Genomic DNA, 27695 nt, shown 5'->3' on the forward strand with positions numbered 1-27695 from the left:
CAAAAGAAAATTCGAAGATAATTTCTTTGCCTTGAACGTCTTCGTGTAGAAGCAGACATACAAAATATCAATAAGAGCCAGTTGTACAAACGTGGTTCAGCCTCGGATCAGGAATTTAAGGGCCAGTTGTAACATGGGTAACTTGTATAGCCTGGTACGCTGCTCGCGCTAAATTTTAGCTGAGATAATTTTCCCATACAAGTTATCGATAACTTGTATGGGATCCATTTTATCTCGGCTAAAAATTTTCGATAATTTGTATGGGAGCTAAAATTTAGCGCGAGCAGCGTACCAGGCTTTTATAGATACTAATTGTACTTTTAAGCCTGGTACGCTGCTCGCGCTAAATTTTAGCCAAGATAAAATTCCCATACAAGTTATCGAAAATTTGAATGGGATCCATTTTATCTCGGCTAAAATTTTTCGATAATTTGTATGGAAGCTAAAATTTAGCGCGAGCTGCGTATTAGGCTTTTGGTTCAAAATTCGAAACCAAAATTTATCTTTTCATAGAATTTGTCGATAACTTTAACGTTTCCATACAAATAATCGATAACTTAATACAAAAATTGATTAATCGAAATCGTATTAAGAAGTGGCAGTACTGGTTTTAGTTTATGATTCCAAAAAATAAAATCAAACAGATCTAATTTTGACAAATGCGCGCAATTTTCAATTTGACACTTCACTCTTTGCATTCTGAAAAAAATGTTCAATAGTCCGCTCAAATAGTTTTTTTTAATTAATTTGTTGAATGATTTCTTAATAATTATTCTAATAAAATATCAACAAAATGAATAGAGTTGTATCATTTTTCGAAAAACAACAAGGCATATGTAAGTTATAATCAATCTACTTGAATCACTTTGAAAATCTAAGAAAATTCCATCTGAAAATGTTGTTTACTGTAATTTTCTTCAAAACTTGGAATTGCGCCAAAAAACAACATTGCCATAAAACTTCCAATTCCTCATTTTTTTAAATTTTCTAATGTTGAAAATAATTAAAATCAAATTATAGCAAATGATTTTACCTACGACTTTGCCCTGCGTCGTTTGTGCGTTGCCAAAGAGGACAGTTGGAGAGGAATCACTCCAAGTACCTACAGTTCAGACTACAATCCAGAGCCACCAATATTCTCTGCTAAATTTGCCAATTGTGAAAATTACAAACATATTCTGGCAATAGCCAATGAAGATGGAAAGGTAAATTTTGCAAATTTCAAAAGAATTCTAATCTTAACATCGTTCTTCCAAAGATTGCATTACAAGACACAAACATCAGAAACACTGATTCCGAAGAGAAAGCCTTATCTGCGCCACAATGTCATTTCAATGCGGTATTCGATTTGGAATGGGCTCCCGGTGAAATGAAGTTTGTTTCAGCTTCAGGAGATCACACAGCTCGTCTGTGGGATGTAACGGGTTCAGATATTCGTGAAAGTCGATCATTTAATGGTCATACACGTTCTGTTAAAACTGCTGCCTTTCGTAAAAAAGACTCATCGGTGTTTGCAACTGGTGGGAGAGATGGTGCTATTTTGATTTGGGATACAAGAGCTAATTTGAATTTGGACTTGACTCCGAGAGCTGATAATTGCATTTATAGTGGTCATTCGGGTGGACCTGGAACTCCGGTTTCACAAAAGAAGAAAACCAGGACGCCGAAGCTGGGACAAAATGCTACTTCAAGTAGTATCACGGGATTAGTTTTTCAGGTAATTTTTAAATTTCTTTGATTAAAGAAAATCTCTTGGTTATGAGTGAAAGTTCCTCAAAATAATTGAGGAGCTTTTTTGCAAAACTCAACAATGTTTTTTTTTTCAAGTTATTCAGGAGAAGGTTTTTTGTTTCCCATTTGAATACAGCCCCGACTTTTCAAAAAGTAGAAACGAAGTGTTGTTCTCTCCTGTATAGCTAATCGATAGACTCAATTGTTATTTTCAGATTTGGAACGATTTTTCTTTATTTTGAACATGAAAACATCGCGTTTTTCAAAATGAAACAAATCCAAACATACACTTTTTACTACCTAATGTAATAACCTTTTATGCATGATGTATGTACAATAAGAGTGGTCAACGCTTGTATGGGAAAAATAAAATTTTTAAATAAACTTTGGGCCACTCCCTACTTTGGTTCCACATACTATTGGTATCATACTGTTGAATTTTCAGCCTCCTATCTTATATAGAAGAAAGTGCTGATCGATATTGAAAAATTGTATTTTTTTTTTTTATAAAAAAGTAAAAAAAAAATATTTTTCCTTTTTTTTTAAGTTAAAAATTGCTTGAAAGTTGTGGTTGTTGTGATTATTTTAAAATAATATCGAAATAATGATTTCTGGGGCCACTTTCAAGTTAATTTTGTCAACAGGTAGGGTAGAGTTGCCTATTTTCGGCCGTCTCCTGTTTCCGGCCACCTTTCGGAAAATCGTTATAACTAGGGATTTCAAAGGGTTTATTCCAAATTTTCGCTCGTGTGCTGTTTTAACAAATAAGAGAACAGCATAAGAGCTTAAAAATGATATTAACTGAGAACCACATTAGATGTGGTTGCTCAGTTAATATTATTTTTTTTTTAAGGCAATTGACATTTTAGTGCGCCACATAATTCTGTTCATCTTTTCTACATTTTGAGCGATTTTATTTGACATCTTGTACAACGGCGTTTTTCTTTGCCACAAGCGAATTTCCATTCTGTTCAGCCTTTTATTTATTTATTATTAATTATCCTTTATTTTTAGTCAAAAAAATGCATAAGTTTAGAAACAACGTTTCTCATTAAACCAACAAATTAAAAACTCGTTTATCCTTAGCAATCATTTGTTGTTGTTTCCCGTGCAAAATACGACTTTTGTTGAGTTGCAAAAGCTCCATACATTTTGTTATGGGTTTTGTTTGTTTGTTTTTTTTTTTTTAATAAAAACGATCTTACATTTTTTTTAAATAATAAATGCGCCTGGTCATGCCAAACATTTTGATACGAATATCTCATTTTTAGCGTTTGTTGGGTTTTGAAAAAAAAAACGCTCCTCAATTACAATCTTTCAATACTGAAAGAGATGGTGTTTCATGGCGGGTTTACCTTTGTTTATTTGAGCAAATTCAGAATTGAACCAAAAATGTTTCGGTGTTGGTTCTACGAATTTTAATATTTCCTCAGCGTCATACTTGATCTTACGTCATATATGATCAAAAACATCCCAAATCCATTTTTCTATTTTTTATTTTTTACCACAAATCACATCAATCAATAACAAATTCTCGAATTCAAAACTTTTTCCGAAATTTTTCTAAACTTTACCCCAAAAAAAGAAAGTTAAAGATCTCCCATATAACAGCTCCAAAACTCGGTGTAAACAAGACTTCTGAAAGTTATCTATATTATTTGGTTATTCTAGCGCCTTTCCTAAAAAAATCCCAAGCTTTCCATATTTCCTAGTTCTTTTAAATCAGTTGTGTGATTAGGTACCAGTCTTTTATATATTTCGAATATCTAAGGGTTTGGACCACGCCCTCTGATTAGGGAATGTCAATTTTTAAAATATTTCCATAAGATTCTATCAGAAGTGCTCTATAATATTTTTGAGAATTCAGCGAAAAACGGGCGGTTACCATGCCCCCCTGAATTGAAAATCTCGAATTTTCCACAAGACCCATCATTGTGCCAAATTACAAGTTTCTAAGACAACGGGAAGTTCTCCATAATTTTGATGATTTCGATGGTGAGCTAGTCAGTCAGTTACGATTTTTTCGGCTTTTGAAGCTCTTTATCTCAGAAATTACCCATCCTAAGTAGGTGAAATTTTGTGAGAAGTTTGTTTTTGAGCAGCTCATCAAAAAAAGCGACTTCTGAAATCTATGGTATAGAAGTTAGAGGGGGGTACAAAATTGAGTTAATCCGTTGCACTATTCTTTGTCTAAAACAGGCGCACGATTCCGGTTACTTCTCTAAAATAACCAAATCGGTATCAATTTTGAAAACCATGGCAAGTGAGTGTTACAATAAAGGTCCTAGAAATAACGTAAACTGTATGCTGGGGAGTTATTTATCTTTTCTTTACTGGACTTTTTTTTGTGATAACGGAGTAAAGGTTTTAACTAAATAAATCTACTGATTTTGAAGATGTATAACCTCTCAAACAGATAATGTCTAAGAACAAATAATCGACTGTCGTTTTCCCGGCAGTAGTAATTTCATTTAGTTGATTTTTCTCTTAAACTGTTTGTTATACAATCCGAGAAAAACACCTCAGCTTTCCACCGTTTACGATCCTTAGCGTATTGTCGCCAGTCTTCTTCTGGCATCCGCTAGCGTTTGAAGTTACGGTTGTTCTTCCGTCTCAAACCTGAGGCTTGGGATATTAGGATTGTATCGGCTGGAATATTTTTCTCCAATGGCCCAATTAAAACCTTTTATCACAATAAAAAATGAAATCAAATAAATCTTATTACACCAAATACCCATTAATTTGTTTTTAAATGTTCTTCTTTTTTTTCAATTTCAGGACAGTGACACACTAGTTTCGTGTGGAGCTGGAGACGGTGTCATAAAGGTATGGGATCTACGTAGGAATTACACATGCTACAAAAAAGAACCTTTGCCAAAATACAGCTTACCATATGCGGGCTCTTCCACATTCAAAGGTTTCACAAATCTAATAATTGACGAAGCTGGCGCCAAACTGTATGCAAATTGTACAGACAATACAATCTATTGCTACAATCTCTTTTCATACTCAACAAAGCCAATACAAGTGTATCATGGCTTACGAAATAGTACGTTCTTCATAAAATCTTGTCTAAGTCCTGATGGAAAGTATTTAATAAGTGGCAGCAGCGATGAAAAAGCTTATATTTGGAATCTAAAGCAATCAGAGCCACTGGTGGCTCTAGCTGGACATACTGTTGAAGTAACTTGCGTTGCTTGGGGAGCCTATGGTGATATGCCAATTATAACATGCAGTGATGATGCTCGTCATAAAATTTGGCGAATAGGACCTGAAGGTATAAATCATGCCAACGATACACTCTATCGAGGACATGCGGAAGTCTTACAGTCAAGTAAGACCAAGACGATTATAACTTCACAACACAAATTCAATTTAAAGGAGCTGGAATGCACTCCAAGATCGCTTAAAAGAATTGTTGAACAAAACGAAAAGACACCAAGTACCGAGGAGAAAGTACCATCCAAACGATCATTTGCCGATATGATGGGTGAAAGTTCTTGTTATGATAATAATGGCAGCGAACAGAAGAGACAAAAAGTAATTGAATCTAGAGGTAGGCGATTGTTTAGTCCTACGGGTCCATGTACCTCAAAATTGTGTTCAATTTCTGAAGAAAATAATATCCACGAAACAATTATCAACTCGATATCAGCTGATAATCCAGAAGACAGTAATCAAGAAAATAAATACAATACCAACACAAATGGATCTTCAGATCCATGCGCTGCCGTTTTGCCTTCCACTAGTGCTTATGCACTAGCTTCATTAAAGCTACTCTCACCTCTGAGTGAAAGAATGTTGGGCAATGGTAATCCAACCTCTTCCAACTCAAATACATCTCCTATTGCATCCAGTTCAGCCTTTTCATCTGTGATTTTCTCCCCCACATCAAACCTGCCAAATTATGTCGTTGATGGTGATGCACCACATCTCGGTATTATGTCACCCAAAAGAAAACTCAAAGACAAAGTCGATTGGTTGACAAAAATTCGAAAGCAAAAACTTATGACCGGTCGAAGTGTAACACTATCGGATAAAATACACGACGAACGACAATCGAATAGGGAGGATAGCTCTGCAAGCAGCCCTAGCCATTGTATTTCGTCGCCGCGATTACAAAGTCTTCGTGCTGTCGAAGGAGGAAATTCTAGACTTCAAAGTTCTGTGTCGCGAAGACGAACTTCACACACTGGTTCGAATAATTCCGAACAAATAATGTCTCCGTCGTCGTCATCTTCCCATTCAAATTCTCAACACCACCCGCATCAACATACACAAAGAACTCCAACGTCTAGTCGACGGAATAGTGAAACTTCAATTTTAAGGTTCTTCTCAACCCAACATCGAAGTTCTCAAGACCCAATAAGACATAAAGAAGACGAACAAAGGCCTTTGCCACAACAACAGTCACAAACCACCACCACAACAATTCAGCAAACGACTGCATCATGTGCTGACTAAAACTATATGGTTTTTAATGTATTAAATTTAATTATTCATTTATTTGTTAAAATAATAAATACTTTATTATATAAATTACGTATATGAGTTTTTAATATTTTACTTGTCGATTAAATTTCATTTCAATTTATAGAAGGTTCATCGAGTTATAAGACGTTCTCACGTTAAAACAAAATTTTTTATCGTTAGTTATTTACTTGCGATAAATATGAACCAATTAACATGACTTGATATGTAGCGTTTTTTGGCGACTCTCCATCAGAGGGTGTTTCGCACCAAAAATAGCGGTACCTCTAGTAAAATAATAAAAAAAAAATACCTGTGTTGCTGTTTTTTAAAAAGCAAAGCTTCGACAATGTATGAATTTTTGAAAAACACCTATTTTTGTATGGATGTTTTGAGTGTTTTTGAAAGCTTGCACAAAATCTCAAACTAAAAGGACTCATTATAGTTAAAATTCATTTACATTCGTATTTTTTTGACCGTTTTCAACCGTTTTTTATATCTTTTTTTATTTTTATAGTTAGATAAGTGAAATTTATAAAAAAAAAAAATAGATAATACGCAGGATTATATTTATGCAATATTTCTAAATAATTTTTATTACCATTTGGACTCTTACTATTAGAGACTTTCACGTGAATCGAAGAATCGGCTTTAAAAAATTTTATCTTTTATTGTTGAATTCGTAAATGAATGATTGAGGCATATAATTAAAGCTGAAATAATAAGCTTTCAGGTGATAAAAAATTTATAGTAGGTTGTCGTGTTAAAATATTGACAAAATGTGCGAAGAAAAAAAGCTTTTTTCTTTAAAAAAAAATATTTTTTTCATAAAAATTTTCGAAAATTTTTCAAAAACAAATTTGGCACGCCAATTTGAAGAAATTATTTTTCGAATAGATTTAAAAAAAAAATTAATTATTTTTTTTTTAAATTTACTTTTCTGAATTATTTTCTAATTTTTTAAATTAATAATTTAGTTCATTGAAATCGGTTAAGATAACTTGGGAAATAATCTCATTTCGTCGAAATAGAGTATAACGAAGTTTTTTTGAAAAAAAATAATTGGTCTTCAAACTCAAAATTCATAAGCTCTCCTTAATAAAATCCGAAACAGAGTGTTAAAAGTGGGAGATTCGAACTGTGAATTCTTCGTCAATTAGGCTTGCATCCCGCATTCCTAGTGTCTTCGCCACAAAGGAAAACCATAGATTTCTCAGATAATTCTAAATCGAAAAACATAATATGAGATAATTTTCTCGTTTTCGCTTCGTTCTCTAAATATAACGCTTTTTTCCTACCATTCGTCAATTTTAAAGGTCTAGGAGAGCCTCTAAAGACCCAATGGCTTCAGCCTAGATGTAAAAGTTGTACCCATTAAAATTAAGTTGTTTGGAGATTAATAAAATAGTTATTTTGAAAAAAAATTTATAATTTTTCAGACTATTACATTAAAGAATCTTGTTATCGTTCCCGATGGCTAGCTATTAAATATAACAGTATCTAGCATCTTAACTCTTAAGTCTCACAGATTTCTCAATATTCGATTACTAACTCTCAACTCCAATCTTTATACTCTACAAAAATAAATAAATAAAAAACTGTCTTCCTTTTCGATTTTCACTGTGTTTTATTTAATTTTTCGCTTACAACTTTGGTTTGAAAAACATTTCTAGCTACACCAATTAACAATACAAAATGACAAAAATGTAACATGGCACTTGAAAAATTCGTACTCGGATAAGTATTCCAACAGAATTCGATTAAGCCCAATATCAAATAACGTGTTCCCAAATTAAAGCTTGTACACCAGACTAGATAAGGCAACGAATGAAAATACCATACGTAAAATTGATAATGAAGGCTTCTGGCACAAATGACTCCAATAAAATTACACAAGAACAATGGTAATATTGCCAGTTGGGTGCATTTGTCAAATTGAATTGAATATTTTTCTGGTTCAGCATCGATTTGATCTTCTTGTTCATCTTCTGGCAATTTATTTGGTTTACTTTGTCCAGATGATTTTTTCAAAGATTTCTCAAACGAATCAATGAAACTTTGTTGATCTGGTGTAAATTCTTCAGTTGACTCTTTTTTGGGTTGTGGTTTTTTAGCCTTCATCATTTTTGCTTCCAAATTTTTCCGTTTCACTTGGGGTTCTAATTGTTTTTGAAGTTCACGTAGTCTGCAGTAGCTTCTGAAGAAATTAAACGTTACCGATGCAAAAACTATTAACAATCCCAAATGCAATGCCAACAATGATAGATGAAATATTTTATTCTCAAAGATACTTCGACTAAGAAAACTATAGTTTACAGTCCATTTATGTTCAAAAACTCTACCCAAATCAAAACTTCCTTTGATATAGGCCCACGGATAGGAGAATAAGAATGGCGCTCCAAGAATAAGTTGTATACTCGCACAAACAATCAGTTGTTGTAGGGTCCTAAGATATCCCAGGTTTGTAATGTATAAAATAAGAATGGCTGGGGCGAAAAGTAACACGTTCATCTTAACCGAAACTCCTAAGCTTAAGCATATACTTCCATAGGTCCATCGTTGGTCAAGGAATAGATTAATGGCCAAGTAGAGGAATAACATTGCAATAGGATCATTGAAGAGACGCAGTGTGTATATAGAATGAATGCGATAGGATGTAAATACACTGAGTACAAGCACATACGGTGGTACTTTGGAGCTTTTCGAGTACAAACGAATTACTAGAAATATTTGCAACAAATATATAAATGCAAATATATATTGCGCTAAGCGAATATTTGCACCATGGGACGTGATGTAGTATAGGAAGGAGTAGATGTAAACAAATCCAGCAGGATATACAAGAGGTCCAGTGTCACCTGAATAAAACAAAGATTTGTGTGTTAGATTTGGTTCAATAAATTTATTTTGGAGTTAAGGACAGTTAGTAAGAAAATGGGTCTTTTGCTACTAATTTATTATTTAAATCAAAAGAGTGGTTTTACTAAAGTCTAGCTTACAAACCTTACCTTTCCAAAGACACGTTATTGGTGCAGGAAAAATAGAGGTATTCAATAAATGTCGAAAAGCGCTTAAAAATGTACTCCTCGTCCACATAAAGCTTTTTTAAATCGCCTGAGCAATTTTCTTAAAAAGATGATATTAGATACAGATGGACGTACAACTGCACAGACCGACGAACGGCAAAACGAAACCTATTTTTCTGGGCTTTGCCATCATCGTAATGTTGGTTTTGATTAAAATTTCAAAGTTAGTTTGAAAATTTTGTTTATTATACTTTGCACTTTGAACCATTATATTTGTGTCCGAAAGTTTTTGTGAATGCTGTGACCCCTCCGAACTGAATTCCTAAATCCTGGTCTATTCTGAGCAAATGGGAAGTCGCGGAAGTTATAATGGTTTTTTTAACCTTGTAAACCATTAGGTACACGAGAAGGTCCATTACGCTCTTGTCTGTAATATCAAAAGTCTTTGATCCTTTGTCGTTTCGTCAGAAAGGCCTGTTTAAACAACTATGTAGCTTTGTTGTTAGATTTGTCAAGTGATGAGAGTTAGGAAATGCCATAAAATAGCAGCACGGAAACTGTCCTCAAAAAGAAATAACTTTTTTTCCTCTTAAATGAAGGAATGTTCATTGGGAAGACTTTGAAATTTTATCACGACGCACGACGATTTATATCCACTTCACCAGGCAGTGCTCAAACTGAACAATTTGAGCAGCGTAGGCTTAATTAATTAGGCAATCTCTATGTAACCGACGTGATATCGTCGGTATTACTATTTATAATGCACCTATTTTCAACTTCTTTTACTAAATACAAATAGTTAACATGTTATTAATAATTGTATTGTTACATATTTTGATTCATTTCTTTTTTCTCTTAGATCTTAAACATCCGCATCTGCAGATGTGAACTTTCAAAAATTCGCATTCGCGTTATTGAAAAATCTACATCCGCAATATACCTAATTCAGTGGCCTGATTATGGAATACGAAGTTCATTGTTTAAGATTAAATACCTCTTTTTTGACTCGCAATTGCCTAGGGCGTCAAAAATTAGGGACGGCGAAATCGGAAATCAAGATAAAAAAAGGCACTGCGGTACAATGAGCTGAACATGAAATTTTCTGAATTTTTTTTTTAACTCCGACGCAATTATTGACAACTTTCGAGTTTTTGGTGGGGTCTTCTTTAAACTTGATAACTACTGTTTTTTTTTTCAGTTTTGGCTGGTAACTCAATCTGAATTCGATTTCTGCTCTATTAACTTTTTCTCGTCAAACCAAACTACCTTTTTCCACTGCTCAATGATTCATTTTGTGGCCTTAGGGTAAGAGTTTTTCTAGCCTTATGTTATGATTTTCGAAAAAATCATAATGAAAAATCATTTGAATGAACAACAACAATTTGTATGAGTTACCAACAAGTTAATTGGCTAGAGTTATAGCTATTTCACGTAGATCAACCCGATCATCAAACTGTGTTTAGCAGTGCTTAGGCCGCTTTATGTTCAATGATTTTTGAAAATTGCCTATATACTCGAACAAGCAACCTAGCGATTGGGAGGCCAACGCACTACGAGTTCACTTATGTAAACAATATTTAAATTTTAACAATTTTTTTCAAAAAAAAGCAGAACATTTGACCAATTTTGTACGTCTCTGAATACGGTTGCAATAAATTTTGTATGCCTTTAGACCTTTTGATTTTAAAGGGCGGCAAGTTATACTTTTGCCCAGAGCGGTGAAAAAGCTGAATCGGGCCCTGATTTTAACACCTATACACAAGGAGAAAAACGTTGGTATTATTTAGATAGTAAGAAACAAACCCTAACTCTTCGAAAAGCCTTATATCTTTTGACTAAAAAGTGAGTTGCGGTTTTATTAATAGAAAAAGACTTTTCATTGAAATTGTCTAAAATCAATCGTTATATAACACTGGACAGGAGACAATGGAAGCTTCCATTGGATTGCGATAAAAGCAAGGTTATATTTTTAGAATTCTAATAATGTACGCTGGGAACCAATTAAACTAGTGACAATGTGCTCTTTAGTGTCTAGGTATATAAATAGTCTAGACCTATTTAGAGCAACCCGGTTTATTTTATTTTTTGTCAAAAAAATTATCAATGAATTGGGAATGAAAAGCATAATCATAACCAACCTTTTAGCAATGCATAATTTGTAGTTCCATTTAAAAATCCTTCGCATTCTTGCATATATGCAATCCAGTCTATTTCCGTATACGGTACATTGTGTATTACTAGAATATTTACTATCAGCTCGCCAAGAAGTATTAAAATACCAACAATTGGCATTGCTCTTGGATCGAATACCAAGTAATTTAAAAAGTTAATGTTTACATATTTTTTGTACAAGTAACTAATTGAATATTTATTAATTTGGTTTTGTTTTCTTAATAAAGGCCGGGTTGAACCTGGCTTTGGAGCCATTCCGACAATTATTTTGATAAAGATTTTACTGAGGACGACTTCTGTTTACAAAAAAAATTTATTTTGCACCTGGCAAATGAGAAATGACACATGTCAAAATTTATTACAAGAAAGAAACGTGTTGCATGATAGAAATGTAGCAAGTACAGTAGTAGTTGAAATTTTTTTTGGATTTTCCTAAGGCTAAGTTTCTATTGGCTTGATCTAGATTATACCTCTTTTTTTAAACCCTCTGTAGGCACACCCCCTGCAAACCAAACCTCAGTAGTTTAGGGGAAAATACAACCACAAACAAAGCTTATTTTGAGGATGTATGTGTTTCCTTATTTACCAAAATCTCTCCCCTCCAAAAATAGAAGTTTTGTTTCTCCTGAAAAAATAAACTCTTCTTTGATAAATGGGAGGAAAAGAGCGCGATGTATGCAATGCACAAAGTTTTGTCTCTTTTGTAATGGCGGCTCGCGTTTGATTTGACTTTTCCTACATTTTATATTTTCTAGTGAAACCAGTAAAACCTTGATAGCCACAGCCACAGCAACATCAAAAAAATTTTTCGCTGCTCCATTTGAAGAATAAAAATAAAAACAATTTAATTTAAAAAATATATAATCTTCTCAGTGTTGAGTGTAATTTGTGAAAACTATTTTCTCTAAACAATATCTACCACACAAATTCTTCGGCACGCCACAAAAGTTTATTTCCACCATCAAAATGCACAGCCTCAGCCTTGTGCATTTAGAAAAAAAAAGTAATACAAAAATGATACAAAAACAACCACCAATTGATTTGGAAAATAAAAGTATGCTGATTATAAAATTGATAAATTATAAAGTTGTTGATTTTTCTGTCTTTTAGTGCAATCAATTCCAGACATCATTGACTGAGTTTACAGCAGCTTCAGCCTTGAGCACTTAGAAAAAAAAAATCAAAACAAGATACAAAAACTACCACCAAAGTGCAGACTGCAGAGTATTTTTTTCATTTTTCTCAACTGGCCAGGCCACAGTCGCGTGCCCAAGGATCTTTTTTTTATGTATTTTGTTTTCAAAAAAAAACTATTTTGTGTTTTCCAATAAAATATTAAATAATAGTTGTTTAAAAGAATTGTTTGTTTGTTTTGAAGATTTTTTTATTTTCAGATGAAATTAAAATATGGATTTTAGCAATACGGATATAAACCCATGAAAGTGCTCCAAATAAGTACTTTAAAAGTACAAGTTTCAGTGCTTTTTCTGTAGGTAAAAAAGTACTGGAAAATGTACATCAGAACCACTTCTTTTCACTTTTGTACTTTTTCAAAAAGTGGTGTACGTAGTTAAGCCTATAGGCTAAAATTTAGCGCGAACAGCGTACCAGGCTTTAAGGCTTAAAGCCTGGTACGCTGCTCGCGCTAAATTTTAGCTGAGATAAAATTCCCATACAAGTTATCGATAACTTGTATGGGATCCATTTTATCTCGGCTAAAAATTTTCGATAATTTGTATGGGAGCTAAAATTTAGCGCGAGCAGCGTACCAGGCTTAAAGCCTGGTACGCTGCTCGCGCTAAAATTTAGCCAAGATAAAATCTGTGGCCACAACCAATAACCGCTTAAGTGAGTTAAGACAAAAAATTTTCAGTGGTCTTATGATGCTTTCCAATTCAAAGTCTACATATTTTTACTGTTTTAAGCCTGGTACGCTGCTCGCGCTAAATTTTAGCTCCCATACAAATTATCGAAAATTTTTAGCCGAGATAAAATGGATCCCATACAAGTTATCGATAACTTGTATGGGAATTTTATCTCGGCTAAAATTTAGCGCGAGCAGCGTACCAGGCTTTAACTATAAAAAACGATAGATTTAAACCATCTACATCGAGTTAATAAAAGATTGAGTTGTTTTTGAGGTAAAGCCTGGTACGCTGCTCGCGCTAAATTTTAGCTTCCATACAAATTATCGAAAATTTTTAGCCGAGATAAAATGGATCCCATACAAGTTATCGATAACTTGTATGGGATCCATTTTATCTCAGCTAAAATTTAGCGCGAGCAGCGTACCAGGCTTAAATTAAAAAATGCGGAGCATTATAGTAAAACTTAATTTTGTTTTCTTTTTCGACTTAAGCGGTTATTGGTTGTGGCCACAGAAATTTCCATACAAGTTATCGATAATTTGTATGGGATCGTTTTTAGCTCAGATAAAAATTTTCGATAATTTGTATGGGAGCTAAAATTTAGCGCGAGCAGCGTACAAACTATCAAAAAATTTTATCTGAGCTAAAATGGATCCCATACAAATTATCGATAACTTGTATGGGAATTTTATCTCGGCTAAAATTTAGCGCGAACAGCGTACCAGGCTTTAAGGCTTAACTACATGGGCTCAAAAAGTGGAAAAGTACAAAAGTGAAAATTTTCAAACGCATTTTTGTATAGTTTTTCACTATGAAAAATTAAATCAAATGATGCAAAAAGCTTATTTTTTGGTCTAAAAAACAATTTGTATACTCTTTATCACAAAACAATTGCGATAGCCAGAAAAAATTTTTTCACTTTTGTACTTTTTCAAAAAGTGGTATATGTAGTTAGGCCTTTAAGCGTAATACATCTGAAGCGAAATTTTCCATACAAAAATAGCACAACGATGGTTTTTTTTGTTAACATGTTTGCTATTGACTTTGGAGATTTCAAAATTTTTTTTTCGCTTTAGCTGCGTACTAGGATTAAAATCTACTGTGCTTCTGTAGAGCAACGCAAATTTTCATACAAAATTAGCACAACGAAATCGTAAGCGAAAATTCTGTTAACGTACTACAACGGCCACTTTTTTGCAAAATGTCAAAAAGTGAAAATTTTCAAACTCATTTTGTGAAATTAAGCTTTAAAGTATAAACAAAACAAATTTAATAATAAGATTTCGTTAACGTTTCACTTCAGCTGCGTACTAGGCTTTAAAATAAATACTTTACACTTTGTCAAATTTTATTTAATTTGTATGAAGTAGGCTATCCCTTATTCACTCAACAACTTATTTATAAGAGTATAAAAATGTATTTATTGTATAATTTTAAACATTAGTTAACATGAAAAGACTGTGCTTAGTAAAAATAACACTTCGGTAATTGAAATTTAAAACTGAAGAAAATCGATTAACTTATTGAATTAATAATGCTTTATACTGTTGTTATTTCAATGGTTTATGTTATGGATTTGTTGCTATTTTCTGGCATTGAAACAATCTCAAAATAAGTATTAAAGTTATTTGTAAAATAATGCATAAATGATAATTCTTTAAAAGAACTTACAGTTAGTTAATATTAATAGTTTTTTTCAACTTTTACAATTTGAGTTTCAGAACCGTAAAATCCAAGTTCCAAACTTTGCAGTACATTATCAATTTGTAATTTAGCGTAATTTAGTTCTGATTGATCCTTTTCGTTACTTCTCAGTTTTTGAGCAATATGTTCACCAAAAACTGCAAATCTATCACCTCTTGCTGTTACATCAATAAGCTCTCTCAAACAATTTAACGACGCCTCTATAGTTCTTTTTCTACGCTCTATTGTAGTTGAGTGATTTCTGGTATTTGGAATGTTTTCGGTTAAACTTGAAGATGTGTTACTAAATGACCGATAATAATCGGTAAAATAATTTTTCGATTCATTCGCCAATATATCCACTGATGGTTCAAACCAAGAACCACCTGATGAATCTTGAACGGCATCTTGGTGAATAATAGTTGAATTTGTATTTTGATATGCATGAATTGTTGATTCTTGAAAAACTTCTTTTTCAATCTTGATTTCGTCTTTAATAGAGACAAAATTCGGAGTTATCTAGAATACAAAAAAAAAATCGAATTTTCAGTAAAAGAATTTAAAAAAGTATAGTTTAAAACCTTTACTTGTTGTTCCTTTTTCATTCTAGGACTTGAACCAGATGATATTTCTTTCCCTATTGTTCGATTCCTTTGACGATATTCTCTCATTTTTATGGTCGCTTGCCATCGCTTTTTTAAAGTCAACAGACTTAATTCCTCATCATTATCTTGTCGTTTCTTTCTACGAGCCTCAATTTCGTCAAACGTCAACAAATTTCCTTTACAATCACGATCGGCAAGCTTTTGAAGTTTAGCAACAGATCTTCTTTTTTCAAGTACAATTTTCATTCTTAAAGCTTCTTTTTCTTCCGGTGTTTTAGCTAAACTTTTCAATTTTTCACGATAATTTTTTGAATATTCTTTTCTTTTTTGTATTAATGCTTCTCGTTCTTCTGCTGTTCGAGCTGCATTAAGTTGTTCTTCACGATATCGTCTAGTGTATAGTGCATTTTTCAGTCTAGAAGCTTCTCTTTGTTCTGGTGTTCTAGATTTTTTGTATTCTCGTTGTTTTTGAAGTCGTAATTCTCTTTGCTCTGCAGTTTCATTTAGCAAAAGTAATTGAGATTTGCTTAAATTCTTTTTAGTTTTGTCTTTTGATAGAAAAACTTCAATCTTCTGTTTATTTTGATTCTTTTTATTTTTAACATCGACATTTTCTTGATTATTTGAATCATTGCTATTAGAACTTAGATGTTTTGCTTCCATATTTAGATTTTCATAATTCATATTCCAAAAAAACAAAGAGTAAAATTGTTTTTGTTTTGGTGGAATATTCCAAAATTCAAAATTTAAACGGAGTCTTAAAAATTCTGTTATTTACACTTTGTTTTATTATAAAGTGGCATCACTTGAGTTTCAATACGAGAGCATATGTGAGGAAATTTTGTTTATTTTCCTCTTTTAATTTTATGTTTTTTACACTTTGTTTTATTATAAAGTGGCATCACTTGAGTTTCAATACGAGCGAATGGGATTAAATTTTATTTTCCCCTCCAACAGCTGCTTTTATAAATATATACACATACATTAATTTATTTCTTTTACATATATGAGAGAGCAAGGGCACACACACACAAACACGTGTTCTTCGAATGGAGAAACTTGTTGATACATATCTAACAAATTATCAAACAAAAAATTTAGTTTGCATAGTCAAAAACGAAGCAGCATCCAGCATGATCAGAATTTATACGCAATTTTTACTTTTTATTTATTCGAACTTAACTATATTTTTTCTTAAAACAATGCCCATTAACATATTGTATAAATTAAATAAATTTGAACTGATTTGAGCTTAGAACGATATAGGAGAAATGTCAAATTCAGCTGTCAAAAAATAACAAACTCTCAACAAAAAAAATTCCTTCACTCGCTTCCATATTCCCCTTTCATACAACTACATATGCATTCATGTATATACAAAATTCTTGGAATTTTTCTCCTCAAATTATGAGAAACTGTTAAGAGAACAAAATATACTAGAATTGAAATACTAACGTCAGGGATGGCAATTTGCATCCCAAAAAAAAATAAATCGTACCTATTTTTACTGTCGCTTTTTAGACTAGTGCCGAAGCCTTCAAAAACATTAAAGTAAAAAAAATCGTAGTTGGATGAAAAGGACGTAAATATGATAAAAATGAAAGGAAAAATAAATTACGGGCGAGCTGTGTTCGGGAAGTGGGTGGGTTGAGTTTTTAATGGTAAAAAATGGTATATCTCGATTTCCAACAAAACTACAAGTCCTATGTTAAAATGTTGTATGGCAAAGTTGTAGGTAATAAGAAGATCTACAACTTTTGTATCGACAGTTTTTTCAAATAACCTCAAAATTTATGTGAAAAATTCAAATAACCGAGTTTTTGGTTTTTATTTTTATCTTTTTCAAAAAATAATTTTTTTTACGAAATTTGGTGAAAACTTACCTTATTATGTCCCATATACACTGTAATTTATTTGATTTTTTGATTGTTTCGCTATATTAACTAGGCGAAACGTGTCAAATTGCATAAGTTGTCGCATCTAATTAGCAAAGAATTATTAACAGTTCAGTTCACTGAGCGAAATACTCAAAACTTAAGGAGCAACAAAATCAAAATTGCCTTGACTAATTAGCAACAAAATCATAAACAATTCCCAATTTGATATGCGAAAAGAGTTTCGCTTAGTTCCTACTCATAAATCAAAGGCCCCTTTTAGATATCCTAACTAGCTCATAGCATTGCATCGACAACAGGCTTACAGTGTTATCCCCTGGTAAAGATCGTTCTTTGGTTAATGAAGTTTTTGGTGACAAAATGGCATTTTCAACTTTAGCCTTTTATGGGCCAATCTGGAATTTTAAGTGAATTTCTCAAAATGTGCCTGTTTTCTTTTATTTGCCCATTCTTAGCAAATTTTGGACAGTATACTTTTTTTGAGTTTTCTTATTTGGTAATCAATAGTATGGCGCTATAGATTCAGTTTTCTACAGATTTGTTTAAAAGACACACCCAAATTATCAGCCCTATTACGATTGTCAACTATCAATTGATAGTTGATAAATTTCGATCTCTTATTATCTAATTTGAAAACAAAGAATGATGCCAACCGTTACTATTTGAAATATAATTGAAAAAAAAACACTAAATTTCAGTATTTATCAACTATCAATTGATATTTGACAATCGTTATAGGAGTGTATATGTTGCAACTAAAGATGCATTAATTTCAGTGTTTAGTTATGCCGTTTTGCGCTCTTTTTTACGAATCAGAGCCTAAACAAATTTAACATTTTGATACATGCTTGAAAAATGTAGAATGCATTACCTTACCTTACCAACATTGAAAAAGAATGTTTGTCAAAATACTTTTTCCACTCAGAAATTCGCACTGCTAACACAAAAATTGCAACATCGAAACCCATATAACTGACTTTGACCATCATCAGATTCATCATAACAAATCTATTAAATGGCCGTTTACTTGGATCTTTTATCTTTAATCGTTACAGATTGTTCTCATCAAATCGAGAAATGTTCATTTTGTCAAAATACTTATTCCGACTATTTTATTTAAATAAACCTAAAAAACAATATTTTTCAAGTATTTTTGTTTTATTTTCACAGATAAGGTTCAGTTTTTGTAACAACACGATCAAAAGTATGTTGTAAATTTTCTGTTGACTCCGTAAAATTATACGAATCTGTTGATCCAAGATGAGAACTTCCTCTTTTACTGTAAACACCCATTGTTAAATTAAAAATAACATTTTCTATATGATGTTGAGCAATGGCAATTTCTTTTTTGCTCGGATTGCAAATACGTATGTTGTGAGCAATAAGCTCACCAAAGATAGAATGTTCATCACGTTTTGCAATTTTATTCTGCATGGATTTTATGCACTGAAGAGCATCTTCGAGTTTTCCCTCTAGATTATCTACTTGTAATCTTCTTTTTCTAGATGTTGTAATGTCGACTTTATTTCCGCCATTCTCATTTTGCTGGGTTATATTTTGGTGGGTTGTGTTTATTTCATCTGTTCTTGATTGTGTATCGGTACCATTAAATTCGTTCTGTAATTTAATAGAAAATTGTGTTATATAACGATTAAAAAAAGAAGATAAATTAAATAATACTATCTACGATAGCGTTCCTTTTGCTTTGGACTCCAGCATCTATTACCAAATACTTTTTAGCAATTCTGATGAGTACATTCAAGGCTTTTTTTTCCAATAGAAGAAAAGGAGTAGCAGTAGATGCTGGAGCCCAAAGGAACCCATTAAATAATATACAAAAAAGGAGATGTATGAAAACCGGAGTTATGCGCGTCAGATATGAAAAGCCGAAGTCATGAAAAACCAGAGCTATGAATACCAAAGCTATAAAAATGACGAACACTTTGTTTTCGAGTTAGCAACAATTGAGAGGAAAGATATGGAATTATGAAAACATAAACCATAGATTTTCATTTCTCATTGGTAAAAACTAAATGAATCGTTGTCAACTAAATAAGACTTATAAGAAAACTTATGGGAATTTTTAACAATTTTTTGAAACCGAAACTATCCAACATGAATTCAAGGTTGCTCTAGTATTTCTAATTCACAAAAAGGGAAATACGATTGACCCCACAAACTACAGAGGAACATATTTCCTTTTTGAATGCGCCTTAAGAAATTTTTACGTCAGTATTGCAGAATAAACTCAGATCGTGAATAGTTGTTAATAAGCTTATAAAAGAATTTCAAGCGGGGTTCTGATCAGGGTATTCAAGTATATACCATATCTTTGTCCTCAAAATTATGACCGATTCGTTTCTGGCTCAAAATAAGAAACTGTATGTGTTTTTTGTTGACTTCAAGGCAGTATTCGATTCCAATAGAGTTATTCCTCGTTTAAGGTGGCGCAGCCAATTGGAAGGGGACCTCAATCAACTTGGCGTGCGAAACTGAAAGCAGTGAGCTAAGGATATAGCAGACGGCAAAGTCATGCCCAAAGGATAAGGAATTTATAATGATGTAATAATACACTAAAACCCGCTTAAGAGCAACGCCAAAATTTCACCATGCTTCTTTCAATTAAACGGGTTTTTTTTTCACTTAAACGAACTCCGCTAAGTGGTCGACGAATACTCGGGGATAAAAATGTGTTCCATATAAGCGGGTTTTGCTGTAATACTATATATACCTAGAACAAATAAAATCTAAAATTAAAATAACTTCTCTTGCTTACTTCTTCGTTCTTAACATTATGGTTCAATGCATTTTTCTGATTACTAGCCTTGTGCGATGTTGTTGCCTCAGGATTTTCGTCCGAACTTTGTTGTATAATACGCTTTTGGTATCTGCAAAAAAAAATTTAAATTGTTTAAAAAAATTAAATACGCATGTGTAAAGAGATAAAATGTTCTAATTAAAAACTAGGTGTAAACTTGTTTAAGTTGATTAAAAAAAACTGGATTTTGTCCTATTAGAATTAAAAAGGATATTCCCCAGGTGAACTTAAACAATAACTATACGTCGCAAAGTGTGTTTAAAGAATCTGTTCCGCACAGAGAAAAATAGAAAAGATTGGAAAAGTAAAATTTCCATGAGAAAAAACCTTATCCCAAACTGTTCAACAATCTACCATTTTGTATTCCATGAAGTTGTTCACAACAGGTTATTTCAATGCTTTCTGCTCTTACTTTTTGAATTAACCAAGTGAGAATTATCAAGTATTAGCTGATTTTTTTTTGTGTAAAAATAAGATAAAACAATTAAAAGCTAATCTTCAGAAACATTTTATATAGTATTCAAAATTATTTAAATTGGTGTAACTCGGTTGGGTTCAAAATGATGTACATGATGAAAAAAAGTTTAAACGTGCTTTTCCTCAAAAGTAGCAACACGTTGATATGTGAAATCTAGTCAAATGATATCAAAAATCAAATTGATCATAGCGACACTGGACATCGCAGATGTAGTAAACCAGATCAGAGTACAAAAATAGTAACAAGCGAGTGTCGAATAATTGTGAGAACGTTTCGAGGATATATTTTTTTTTTTGTAAAACTCAAAGATAAAGGAATTATTACTTTGCCAGACATTGCTACTGATATTTACTATCTTTGCGGGAGAGTAATTTTATAGCATTTTGAATATGTTGAAGTCAAGTGAGACCTTAAATATGACTAAATGACTGTTGATGCAAAAAGAAGGTGTTAAATATACATTTGGGCCAATGGCTAAACTTCCACAACCTCCTTAACAGTATTTTTTAACAGTGTGAACTTGTGTTACCACAAGTTCACACCTCTCATACCTCTGAATGGACCTTATAAGCGCCTTGTCCGATGGCAAATACTTTAGCTCCTCAATCGTTTTCGTTGCCTTATAATTTTGAATTATTTCGGCAGGTTTTTCAGAGCTTGTGGCTGCAATATTTCGAATCTCAGCTATAAAAGTTTCACGCGCTTTTTGGATAGCATCAATTACACTACAAGAATGATCAGTGGGTTCTTTTTTAACAGAAATTTGACCGTCCTTCTCAAGAGTATGCATAGTAGCAGAACAATTCTAAAGGAAAGAAATGTAAAATAGAAAAATGCATTTTATATTATATACAAATCTTTATTTACCAAGTATCTCTTCTTCTGTGAGGGTAAAGCAATGGGGTCGGTTTTCAACCTATGTTGGCATACCCAATATTGGATAAGACCATCATCAGTCATAAAGTTTTTGCTTTTATGGTATTGGTATTCTTTATATTGCAAGTTTGTGCCGTTGTTTTGATTTTTCAATAGCTTTATTGGATTCATTTTTGTTTGTTTCCTGAAAAACAAAAAACACCAAAATGCGTGAATTCAAAGGATTTGAAAATGAACCGAAAAAGTGTTCATAATATCCAAAATAAAATACAAACCCATGTATTTGTAGTTTTTGTTATATTTTAAAACTGATGTAGACATAAACATATTAGTCGTGTTTTTTTGCCAAAGCTATCCGCAGTAGGATTTCCCAAATATCAACACAGAAGAAAAATTTATATGCACGCATCAAGAGAAAGGTAAACATAAAGTGATACACTTCGTCAAAATTCTATCCGCAGCTTGGTTTAGCTTCTATTCCTATCGGCAGCTGCGTGTTGTTTTTGTAATGCGTGTAAAAGCCAACTGCGGATACGGATAGCAATGCAAAAAAAACACAGCTATTATTATCATTTTACAATCATACTAGGCCCTATCCTGAATCGCCAGGAGAATTTTGTTTCCCTCGGGATATTTTTTTCTCTCGTCATTTTTTGGGCAATCGTGAATTTCCAAGGAACAAAAAATCGTATGAAATGACAGCTAAAATTCCATGGAAATTTTGTTTCCGATACCAATAAATTCCGAAGGAAACTTTTCATGATCATTTTCGTTCCCATAATTAAAACATGTGAAACATTTCCAGGGAAATTTTTATTCAGGATTGCCCCCGAATGTTGGTACCCGTTCATATAAAATTTATTCGTAAAACGAATGTTTTTCGAGGTCTTATGGGAAATTCATTGAACGCAAAATCGAAAAAAAAATCTATATCACATACAGGATTTCACACTGGCCGCCAGATGGATTGGAACGAAGGCTCGTCAAACCTTTTACTCGCCCCTTAAAATTTTGTTTTCCGATTTCTGAATTATTAAAATTTGGCTCAAAGTAACTTTATATTCGAATAAGTGGAGAAGACTAAAATGTTGTTTTCTTCTCCACTTATTCGAATATAAACTCCAAATTGGTCAATGAATCATCTTTAATCAAAGTAATTTGCCAATTCAAGGGTTATGTATTTGTAAACACTTGTAAGTAAAAAAAACGTGTTTTTTTTATCAGGAGGCTTTTTAGCTAATCAAGTTCCTTGTTCTGCACCAAAATTTAAGTGAGAGAAGAGCTGTCGACTAACTCGCATTTTACCTGAAAATACCGGAAGATATCCCAACGTGAATCATTTTTCGCCCGGAACCAACAATAGGGGAATAGTGAAATTAAATTTCTCCGGGTACAATCTTTTTCACTAGTTCAGCGGAAAATGTAAATTCCCTTCGAACAAAAATATTCCGGGTGGAAAACATTCCACGTGAAACTCACGATAAGGCTGATTATGTCTGATAGTCGAACGGTCCTAAAAGCACTAAAGTTCAACGAAGTTTGAAGTGTCTATAGGAAAACTTAACGAACTTGGCAAAATAAAATAAACAATGTAACTATCAAAGTAACTAACTTTGATAGGACCCTAACTGTTTTGCGGAAAAGGAGAAAACGTTTTTAAAAATATAATAAAAAAAGACGAGGAGGCAAGTTAATGAGGCTTCTAAACATTTTGGGCCTAGTTACTAGTACTAAGTGCAACACGTAGATTTTATGAACAAGAAGAAACGCCAGACCAAAGTTTCAAACACCTGTGTTTTGCTACCAGACCGAGACAGAGGAAGAATTACTCCAAATATTCACTTTCCTAAAAGGAAATAAGTTAGAATAGAAGCTGTAAAATGAGGAATCAGCTCAGCCAGCTTTAAAGGGGGCACATCCTATAGGTCGCAGTGCATCTTACAACCCAAATATTAATCAATCAATCTATCTACTTAACTTATCACTTTAAAAACAAATTTTAATTCTGTTGTAACTCTTGACTTAATACAACTTAATTGGCTTTATTCATTGTAATGTGAATTTTGAGTTGTTTTGATTTAATTTTTGTTTGTTTTTGTTTTTTTCTCGGAACTCACAAACACTTTTGTTGTGCACTTGTCTTTTCATACGAATAGTTTGCGGTTTTTACAAACTTATTTAGGTATTTAATTGAATTTCTGAAACAAATATAATTTCGATTTAAGTTTTATTTTTATATACCTAAATAAAATTATTTTGAACGCAGGAATTATTTCAGGCGGCTTGTTTTTTTTTTTCTATTCAAGTCAAACATTTGTTTATTTCTTTTCCCCTGACCTATGCTATTGCATACAAAAACAAGTGGAGAATGGGGAAGATATGTATATAATACTTATTTAAAGGGGAAACAAACTGGAAAGAGGAGAAAATTTACAAATTGTATTAAAAGAAGAGAATAGTTTTGTTTGTTTCAGAATTCAGAAATGAAGAGTACATCTAAAGAGAGAAGGAAGAATTGCCACTTTCTTTGAATAACTACACTAGTATAGTAGTAACTAAGGTAGTAAATTTGTTAAATTTATACCAAATTGTACAAAATGTTGGACTTACGAGTTTAAGTTGCTTAAATTTGTAAGACTTTTTTATATAGAAATTTCGTAAATGCATACAAAAAAAAAATTTTAAAAACATTAAATTTGTTTTTCAGAAGAATAAAACATTTCGTTGATTCAAATCGTAGGTAGATAAATAAATAAAGAACGTAAAGTAAGCCCCAAAACAAGTATGCACTTTAATTTCTTTTATTAACATACATTTTTATAAAAAAAATTTCAAAATTGTTAGAGCCGTTTAATAAGAAAAAATAAATAAATTTTAAACAATACTTTAAAGAAAAAAATTAAACAAAATTGTTATACCATTTGCAAGTAATTATTAAGCAACACCTAAAATCAAAACTTCAAAAATATTCAATGTCCCGGTTTCGTTAAGTTGATAAAAAAATTTATATTTTTTTAATACCTAACCCAAAAATTATTTTTTTTTTTCAAAATTTAATTTTGAAGGGCAGGAATCGTTGATAATGATTTTCGAAAAAAAAAGTTTATTAAAAGATAGGTACAACTTGTTTAAAAACTAAGATATGATTTTTTTAAGCAAAGTCGTTAGATCCGTTTTTGAGAAAATTAAACTTTTATAAAATCGATATACGACAGGTACCGTTGGCTTTGTTCCAAAAATAAATTATTCCACAAACCCTCTGGGTTTGGGTCGTTTAGGCTTTATACAAATGACGGACTTGCGGGACTCACTTATTTTTCTCTTTGGGCACTGACGTCTGGCTCAAAAGCCCAATTAAGAGCACTAGGTAGTGCAACTAGACTTGCTGAGCCCTTTGATTTGGACATTTCTTTTCAAATAGTAAATTTTCATATACCAACGCCGGAAAAGAAGTATAACTTCAAAAATATTTTTTTTTTGCTCTTATACAAATAAAGATTTTGTTTTATTTGATTAAAATTAAAAAAAAAAAAAACAAAAAGAAGTAGGTATCATTTGGATAAGTGTAATTTTTTGTTTTTAATTCAGAACTTACCCATCTCTTAAAACTTCAAAATTATCGCAATTCAAGTTTTCTTCATCCACTTTCGGAGTTTCACAATTTTTACTTTCAAATGAAAAGGGTATTGCCACCGTTGACACTCGCTTTCTGTATCGACTCCAACTTAGAAATTTTCTTTCAAAATGATCAGCACACAAGAACATATGCTGACCATTGCTAAGTTTTTCGGAAAACGAATTTCCAGAATTTAAAATCCATAACTTTTTATAAAACTCATTTTTAGGAAAAATAAAACGAGGTTTACCGCATCTTCTTGAATTTTCACATCCTTTATAATCACAATATTTATTTATCATTATTAATTGTTTATTCTTTTACAATAGGTATTAACAAAGACTTTGATAAAATGTTTATTCTTTTACAATATTAACAAAGACTTCGATTTTTTAAATTGCCACAAAAAAGGAATAAACAGAGAAAACCAATATGAAACAATTTATGTTCTTCAATTTTTCATGATAAAACCAAAATAATTGATTTTTTTTTTGAGTTGCTATGGATATGGGATATGGGAATTTGCCAACAAAAATTCAATCTATGGCGCATAGAACATTTTTAAGTCAATTCCCTTTGGGTAGGTACTCTGAAAATGCGAAGTTTTTAACAAAAGAGAGCGCTATCGGGAGAACAAACAATTTCCCCTTGCGAGTTTCTTCGATCAAAAATCTGAGTTTTCTGTTTAATTCGTTTCTCGCATTTTACATTCAAGCTTTTGACAACAAATAAGAAAATTTGTTTTGTTTACATTAGAAAGTAGCCATTTGTTTGTATTGAAAGTGCTTTTGCGCTTCGGCACTTTTGAGCAATTTTCTTTCTCTGAGAGAATTTCATCCTGACAAACGCCAGAAAGGAGCTGGGTTGCAAAAGTCGATACGATTGTACTTTTTTCGATACACTTGGCTGGGCTAAAGTACACAAATACACTTTTACTAAATTCGATATTTTTTCTTTTCGATTCTTCTAAGATATTGTTAAAACTGCTATATAAGTCAAATACACTTTTGATTTGAATAGAACATTAAACGGTCAAGGGTGAATTAAAAGTCTTTATTTATTTTTTTTTTTCAAAGAAATAAAATTTGCTTTTCAGGACATTACGTTTTTGTTTACATGTGAGATTTATTAAAAAAAATTTGCACAGGCTAGGTTTTGAAATTTTTTTTTTTTTTGAAAATTTACCTCAATTTTCATAGCCATTGACGAAAAGATTAAAGCTTATATTTTGAAGTTAATACACCTGCAATAATTCTGCAAATTTACATATTTAATCACGAAAGGTTCTATTTGATAAGACCAAAATTTTGAGTTGTAATGAAACATCAGTGTTTTGCAGTTAATAAACGACCTATTCCTTATCACAGTAACAAAGAACAAAATCAAAAATGGCCTCAAAAGTTTTACTGAATTTTTTGAAAAAAAAAAAAAAAAAATTTAGTTTTTGATTGATCTTAAAGTTTTTTGTTCATTTAAAATAAATTTTTCATATTGTTCTTAGTAAAATTTGAAAGATTCAAAAAGTACAATTCGATACACTTTTTATTTCACTTTCGATACAATGCTCAAAGATGATTTTTCAACCCTGGAAAGGAGTATAACTTCAAAAAATGTCGAAAGCCGCCCAGGGCTAACTTTACTTCTGGTAAATTTATAAGTAAAGAAAATTGCTCACCACGATATTAAATCTTTTAAATAATTTTACTGACACCAACAACATAATTATAATCTATAGTTTCTAGTACTCATTTTAAGAGTGATTCCGCCACGAAAATCTATGATTGTTTAAAAAGCTGCTTACCTTTTGCCCACTTTTTTAAAATTATGTTTACGTTTAAGTTGCCCATAGTAAGGCCTTTTTGCAGTTTTAGGCATTATGTAATTAAAGGAACGAGAACAAAAAGATTTAGGCCTTACGCACACAATTAGCACTTTCACAATTTACCAAATAGGTAGGTACATGAACCGCAATCAAAGTATTAACAATTCAAATTGATATAGGATAGAATTTTCGATTAACAACAAAGAAAACCAAGAGCCGGTCATTTTCTCCTTCGTAAAAACAGGAATAGTCAACTCATCATTTTTCTGTCTATCTGCCTCCTATTTTGCAGCAAAATAAAAATGCTATTCTGTCAAAAAAAGAAAACAAAAAAAAAATAAGAGGATATTTGCCTACCTACACACAAAATAACAATTTCTTCTACCATAACGATCTACCACGACTACGACAAGTAGTGTAGATGAACAAGACAAGCCGAGGCGTTTATTTACTTTCGTTTCTCCTTCGACTTATCTCGCATTCAACCCCTTCCTCTCAAAATGGTCATCATCTCACAAAAAAAAAACATATCAGATCAGTCGAGAAGAGAGTCAAAGCGAATAAAGCATGATAGCGGATTTATTTTGTAAAAAAAAAAGAGAATTCAGAGAAAAGAGAATGTTTAGCGGCAGATT

General features: G+C 32.1%; 4 protein-coding genes across 11 annotated transcripts; 1 reads left to right on the plus strand and 3 right to left on the minus strand.

Annotated features, from left to right (window-relative positions):
- The first annotated feature begins 690 nt into the window (after nucleotides 1-690).
- Nucleotides 691-6273, plus strand: LOC129915786 (protein lethal(2)denticleless). Its single transcript, XM_055995463.1, has 4 exons — nucleotides 691-836; nucleotides 1021-1205; nucleotides 1259-1717; nucleotides 4510-6273. The coding sequence occupies exons 1-4, from the start codon at nucleotides 794-796 to the stop codon at nucleotides 6193-6195; spliced, it is 2373 nt and encodes a 790-aa protein (XP_055851438.1). The 5' UTR covers nucleotides 691-793; the 3' UTR covers nucleotides 6196-6273.
- A 1535-nt stretch (nucleotides 6274-7808) lies between these two features.
- Nucleotides 7809-11708, minus strand: LOC129915945 (lethal(2)neighbour of tid protein 2). The gene is made up of 2 exons (XM_055995672.1): nucleotides 11366-11708; nucleotides 7809-9059 (listed from the first exon to the last, which is right to left on the minus strand). The coding sequence occupies exons 1-2, from the start codon at nucleotides 11652-11654 to the stop codon at nucleotides 7819-7821; spliced, it is 1530 nt and encodes a 509-aa protein (XP_055851647.1). The 5' UTR covers nucleotides 11655-11708; the 3' UTR covers nucleotides 7809-7818.
- Nucleotides 11709-14633: 2925 nt separating this feature from the next.
- On the minus strand, nucleotides 14634-16815 carry LOC129914682 (protein Daple-like). Of its 3 annotated transcripts, XM_055994022.1 has the most exons (3): nucleotides 15532-16815; nucleotides 14939-15469; nucleotides 14634-14872 (listed from the first exon to the last, which is right to left on the minus strand). In XM_055994022.1, the coding sequence occupies exons 1-2, from the start codon at nucleotides 16237-16239 to the stop codon at nucleotides 14951-14953; spliced, it is 1227 nt and encodes a 408-aa protein (XP_055849997.1). In that variant the 5' UTR covers nucleotides 16240-16815; the 3' UTR covers nucleotides 14634-14872; nucleotides 14939-14950. The 3 variants fall into 3 exon arrangements, with proteins under 3 accessions (XP_055849997.1, XP_055849998.1, XP_055849996.1); XM_055994023.1 differs by having other exon boundaries at nucleotides 14634-15469; nucleotides 15538-16815; XM_055994021.1 differs by having other exon boundaries at nucleotides 14634-15469.
- A 1774-nt stretch (nucleotides 16816-18589) lies between these two features.
- On the minus strand, nucleotides 18590-27508 carry LOC129915859 (uncharacterized). 6 transcript variants are annotated; one of them, XM_055995549.1, is made up of 6 exons: nucleotides 27418-27463; nucleotides 25218-25512; nucleotides 21614-21806; nucleotides 21298-21551; nucleotides 20227-20338; nucleotides 18590-19067 (listed from the first exon to the last, which is right to left on the minus strand). In XM_055995549.1, exons 1-6 carry the CDS (start codon nucleotides 27446-27448, stop codon nucleotides 18615-18617), a joined length of 1338 nt encoding a protein of 445 aa, XP_055851524.1. In that variant the 5' UTR covers nucleotides 27449-27463; the 3' UTR covers nucleotides 18590-18614. The 6 variants fall into 6 exon arrangements, with proteins under 6 accessions (XP_055851524.1, XP_055851529.1, XP_055851525.1 ...); XM_055995554.1 differs by lacking the exon at nucleotides 25218-25512 and having other exon boundaries at nucleotides 27418-27508; XM_055995550.1 differs by lacking the exons at nucleotides 25218-25512; nucleotides 27418-27463 and adding an exon at nucleotides 27040-27346.
- Between the last annotated feature and the right edge of the window lie 187 nt (nucleotides 27509-27695).

Source organism: Episyrphus balteatus, chromosome 3 (genome assembly GCF_945859705.1).
Source record: "Episyrphus balteatus chromosome 3, idEpiBalt1.1, whole genome shotgun sequence".
In the NCBI taxonomy this organism is placed as follows: domain Eukaryota; kingdom Metazoa; phylum Arthropoda; class Insecta; order Diptera; family Syrphidae; genus Episyrphus; species Episyrphus balteatus.

Excerpts from the sequence above, each read along its gene's own strand:
- LOC129915859 (XM_055995549.1), bottom strand. The coding sequence starts at position 27,448 with ATGGTAGAAGAAATTGTTATTTTGTGTGTAG. Across the intron at positions 25,513-27,417 it reads AATTGTTATTTTGTGTGTAG|GATGTGAAAATTCAAGAAGA; the intron begins GTAGGCAAATAT and ends GTGATTATAAAG. Across the intron at positions 21,552-21,613 it reads CACAGAAGAAGAGATACTTG|AATTGTTCTGCTACTATGCA; the intron begins GTAAATAAAGAT and ends TCTTTCCTTTAG.
- LOC129914682 (XM_055994022.1), bottom strand. The coding sequence starts at position 16,239 with ATGAATTATGAAAATCTAAATATGGAAGCAAAACATCTAAGTTCTAAT. Across the intron at positions 15,470-15,531 it reads AAAAGGAACAACAAGTAAAG|ATAACTCCGAATTTTGTCTC; the intron begins GTTTTAAACTAT and ends TTTGTATTCTAG.
- LOC129915945 (XM_055995672.1), bottom strand. The coding sequence starts at position 11,654 with ATGGCTCCAAAGCCAGGTTCAACCCGGCCTTTATTAAGAAAACAAAAC. Across the intron at positions 9,060-11,365 it reads AAATTATGCATTGCTAAAAG|GTGACACTGGACCTCTTGTA; the intron begins GTTGGTTATGAT and ends TGTTTTATTCAG.
- LOC129915786 (XM_055995463.1), top strand. The coding sequence starts at position 794 with ATGAATAGAGTTGTATCATTTTTCGAAAAACAACAAGGCATAT. Across the intron at positions 837-1,020 it reads CGAAAAACAACAAGGCATAT|CAAATGATTTTACCTACGAC; the intron begins GTAAGTTATAAT and ends ATCAAATTATAG. Across the intron at positions 1,206-1,258 it reads TAGCCAATGAAGATGGAAAG|ATTGCATTACAAGACACAAA; the intron begins GTAAATTTTGCA and ends GTTCTTCCAAAG.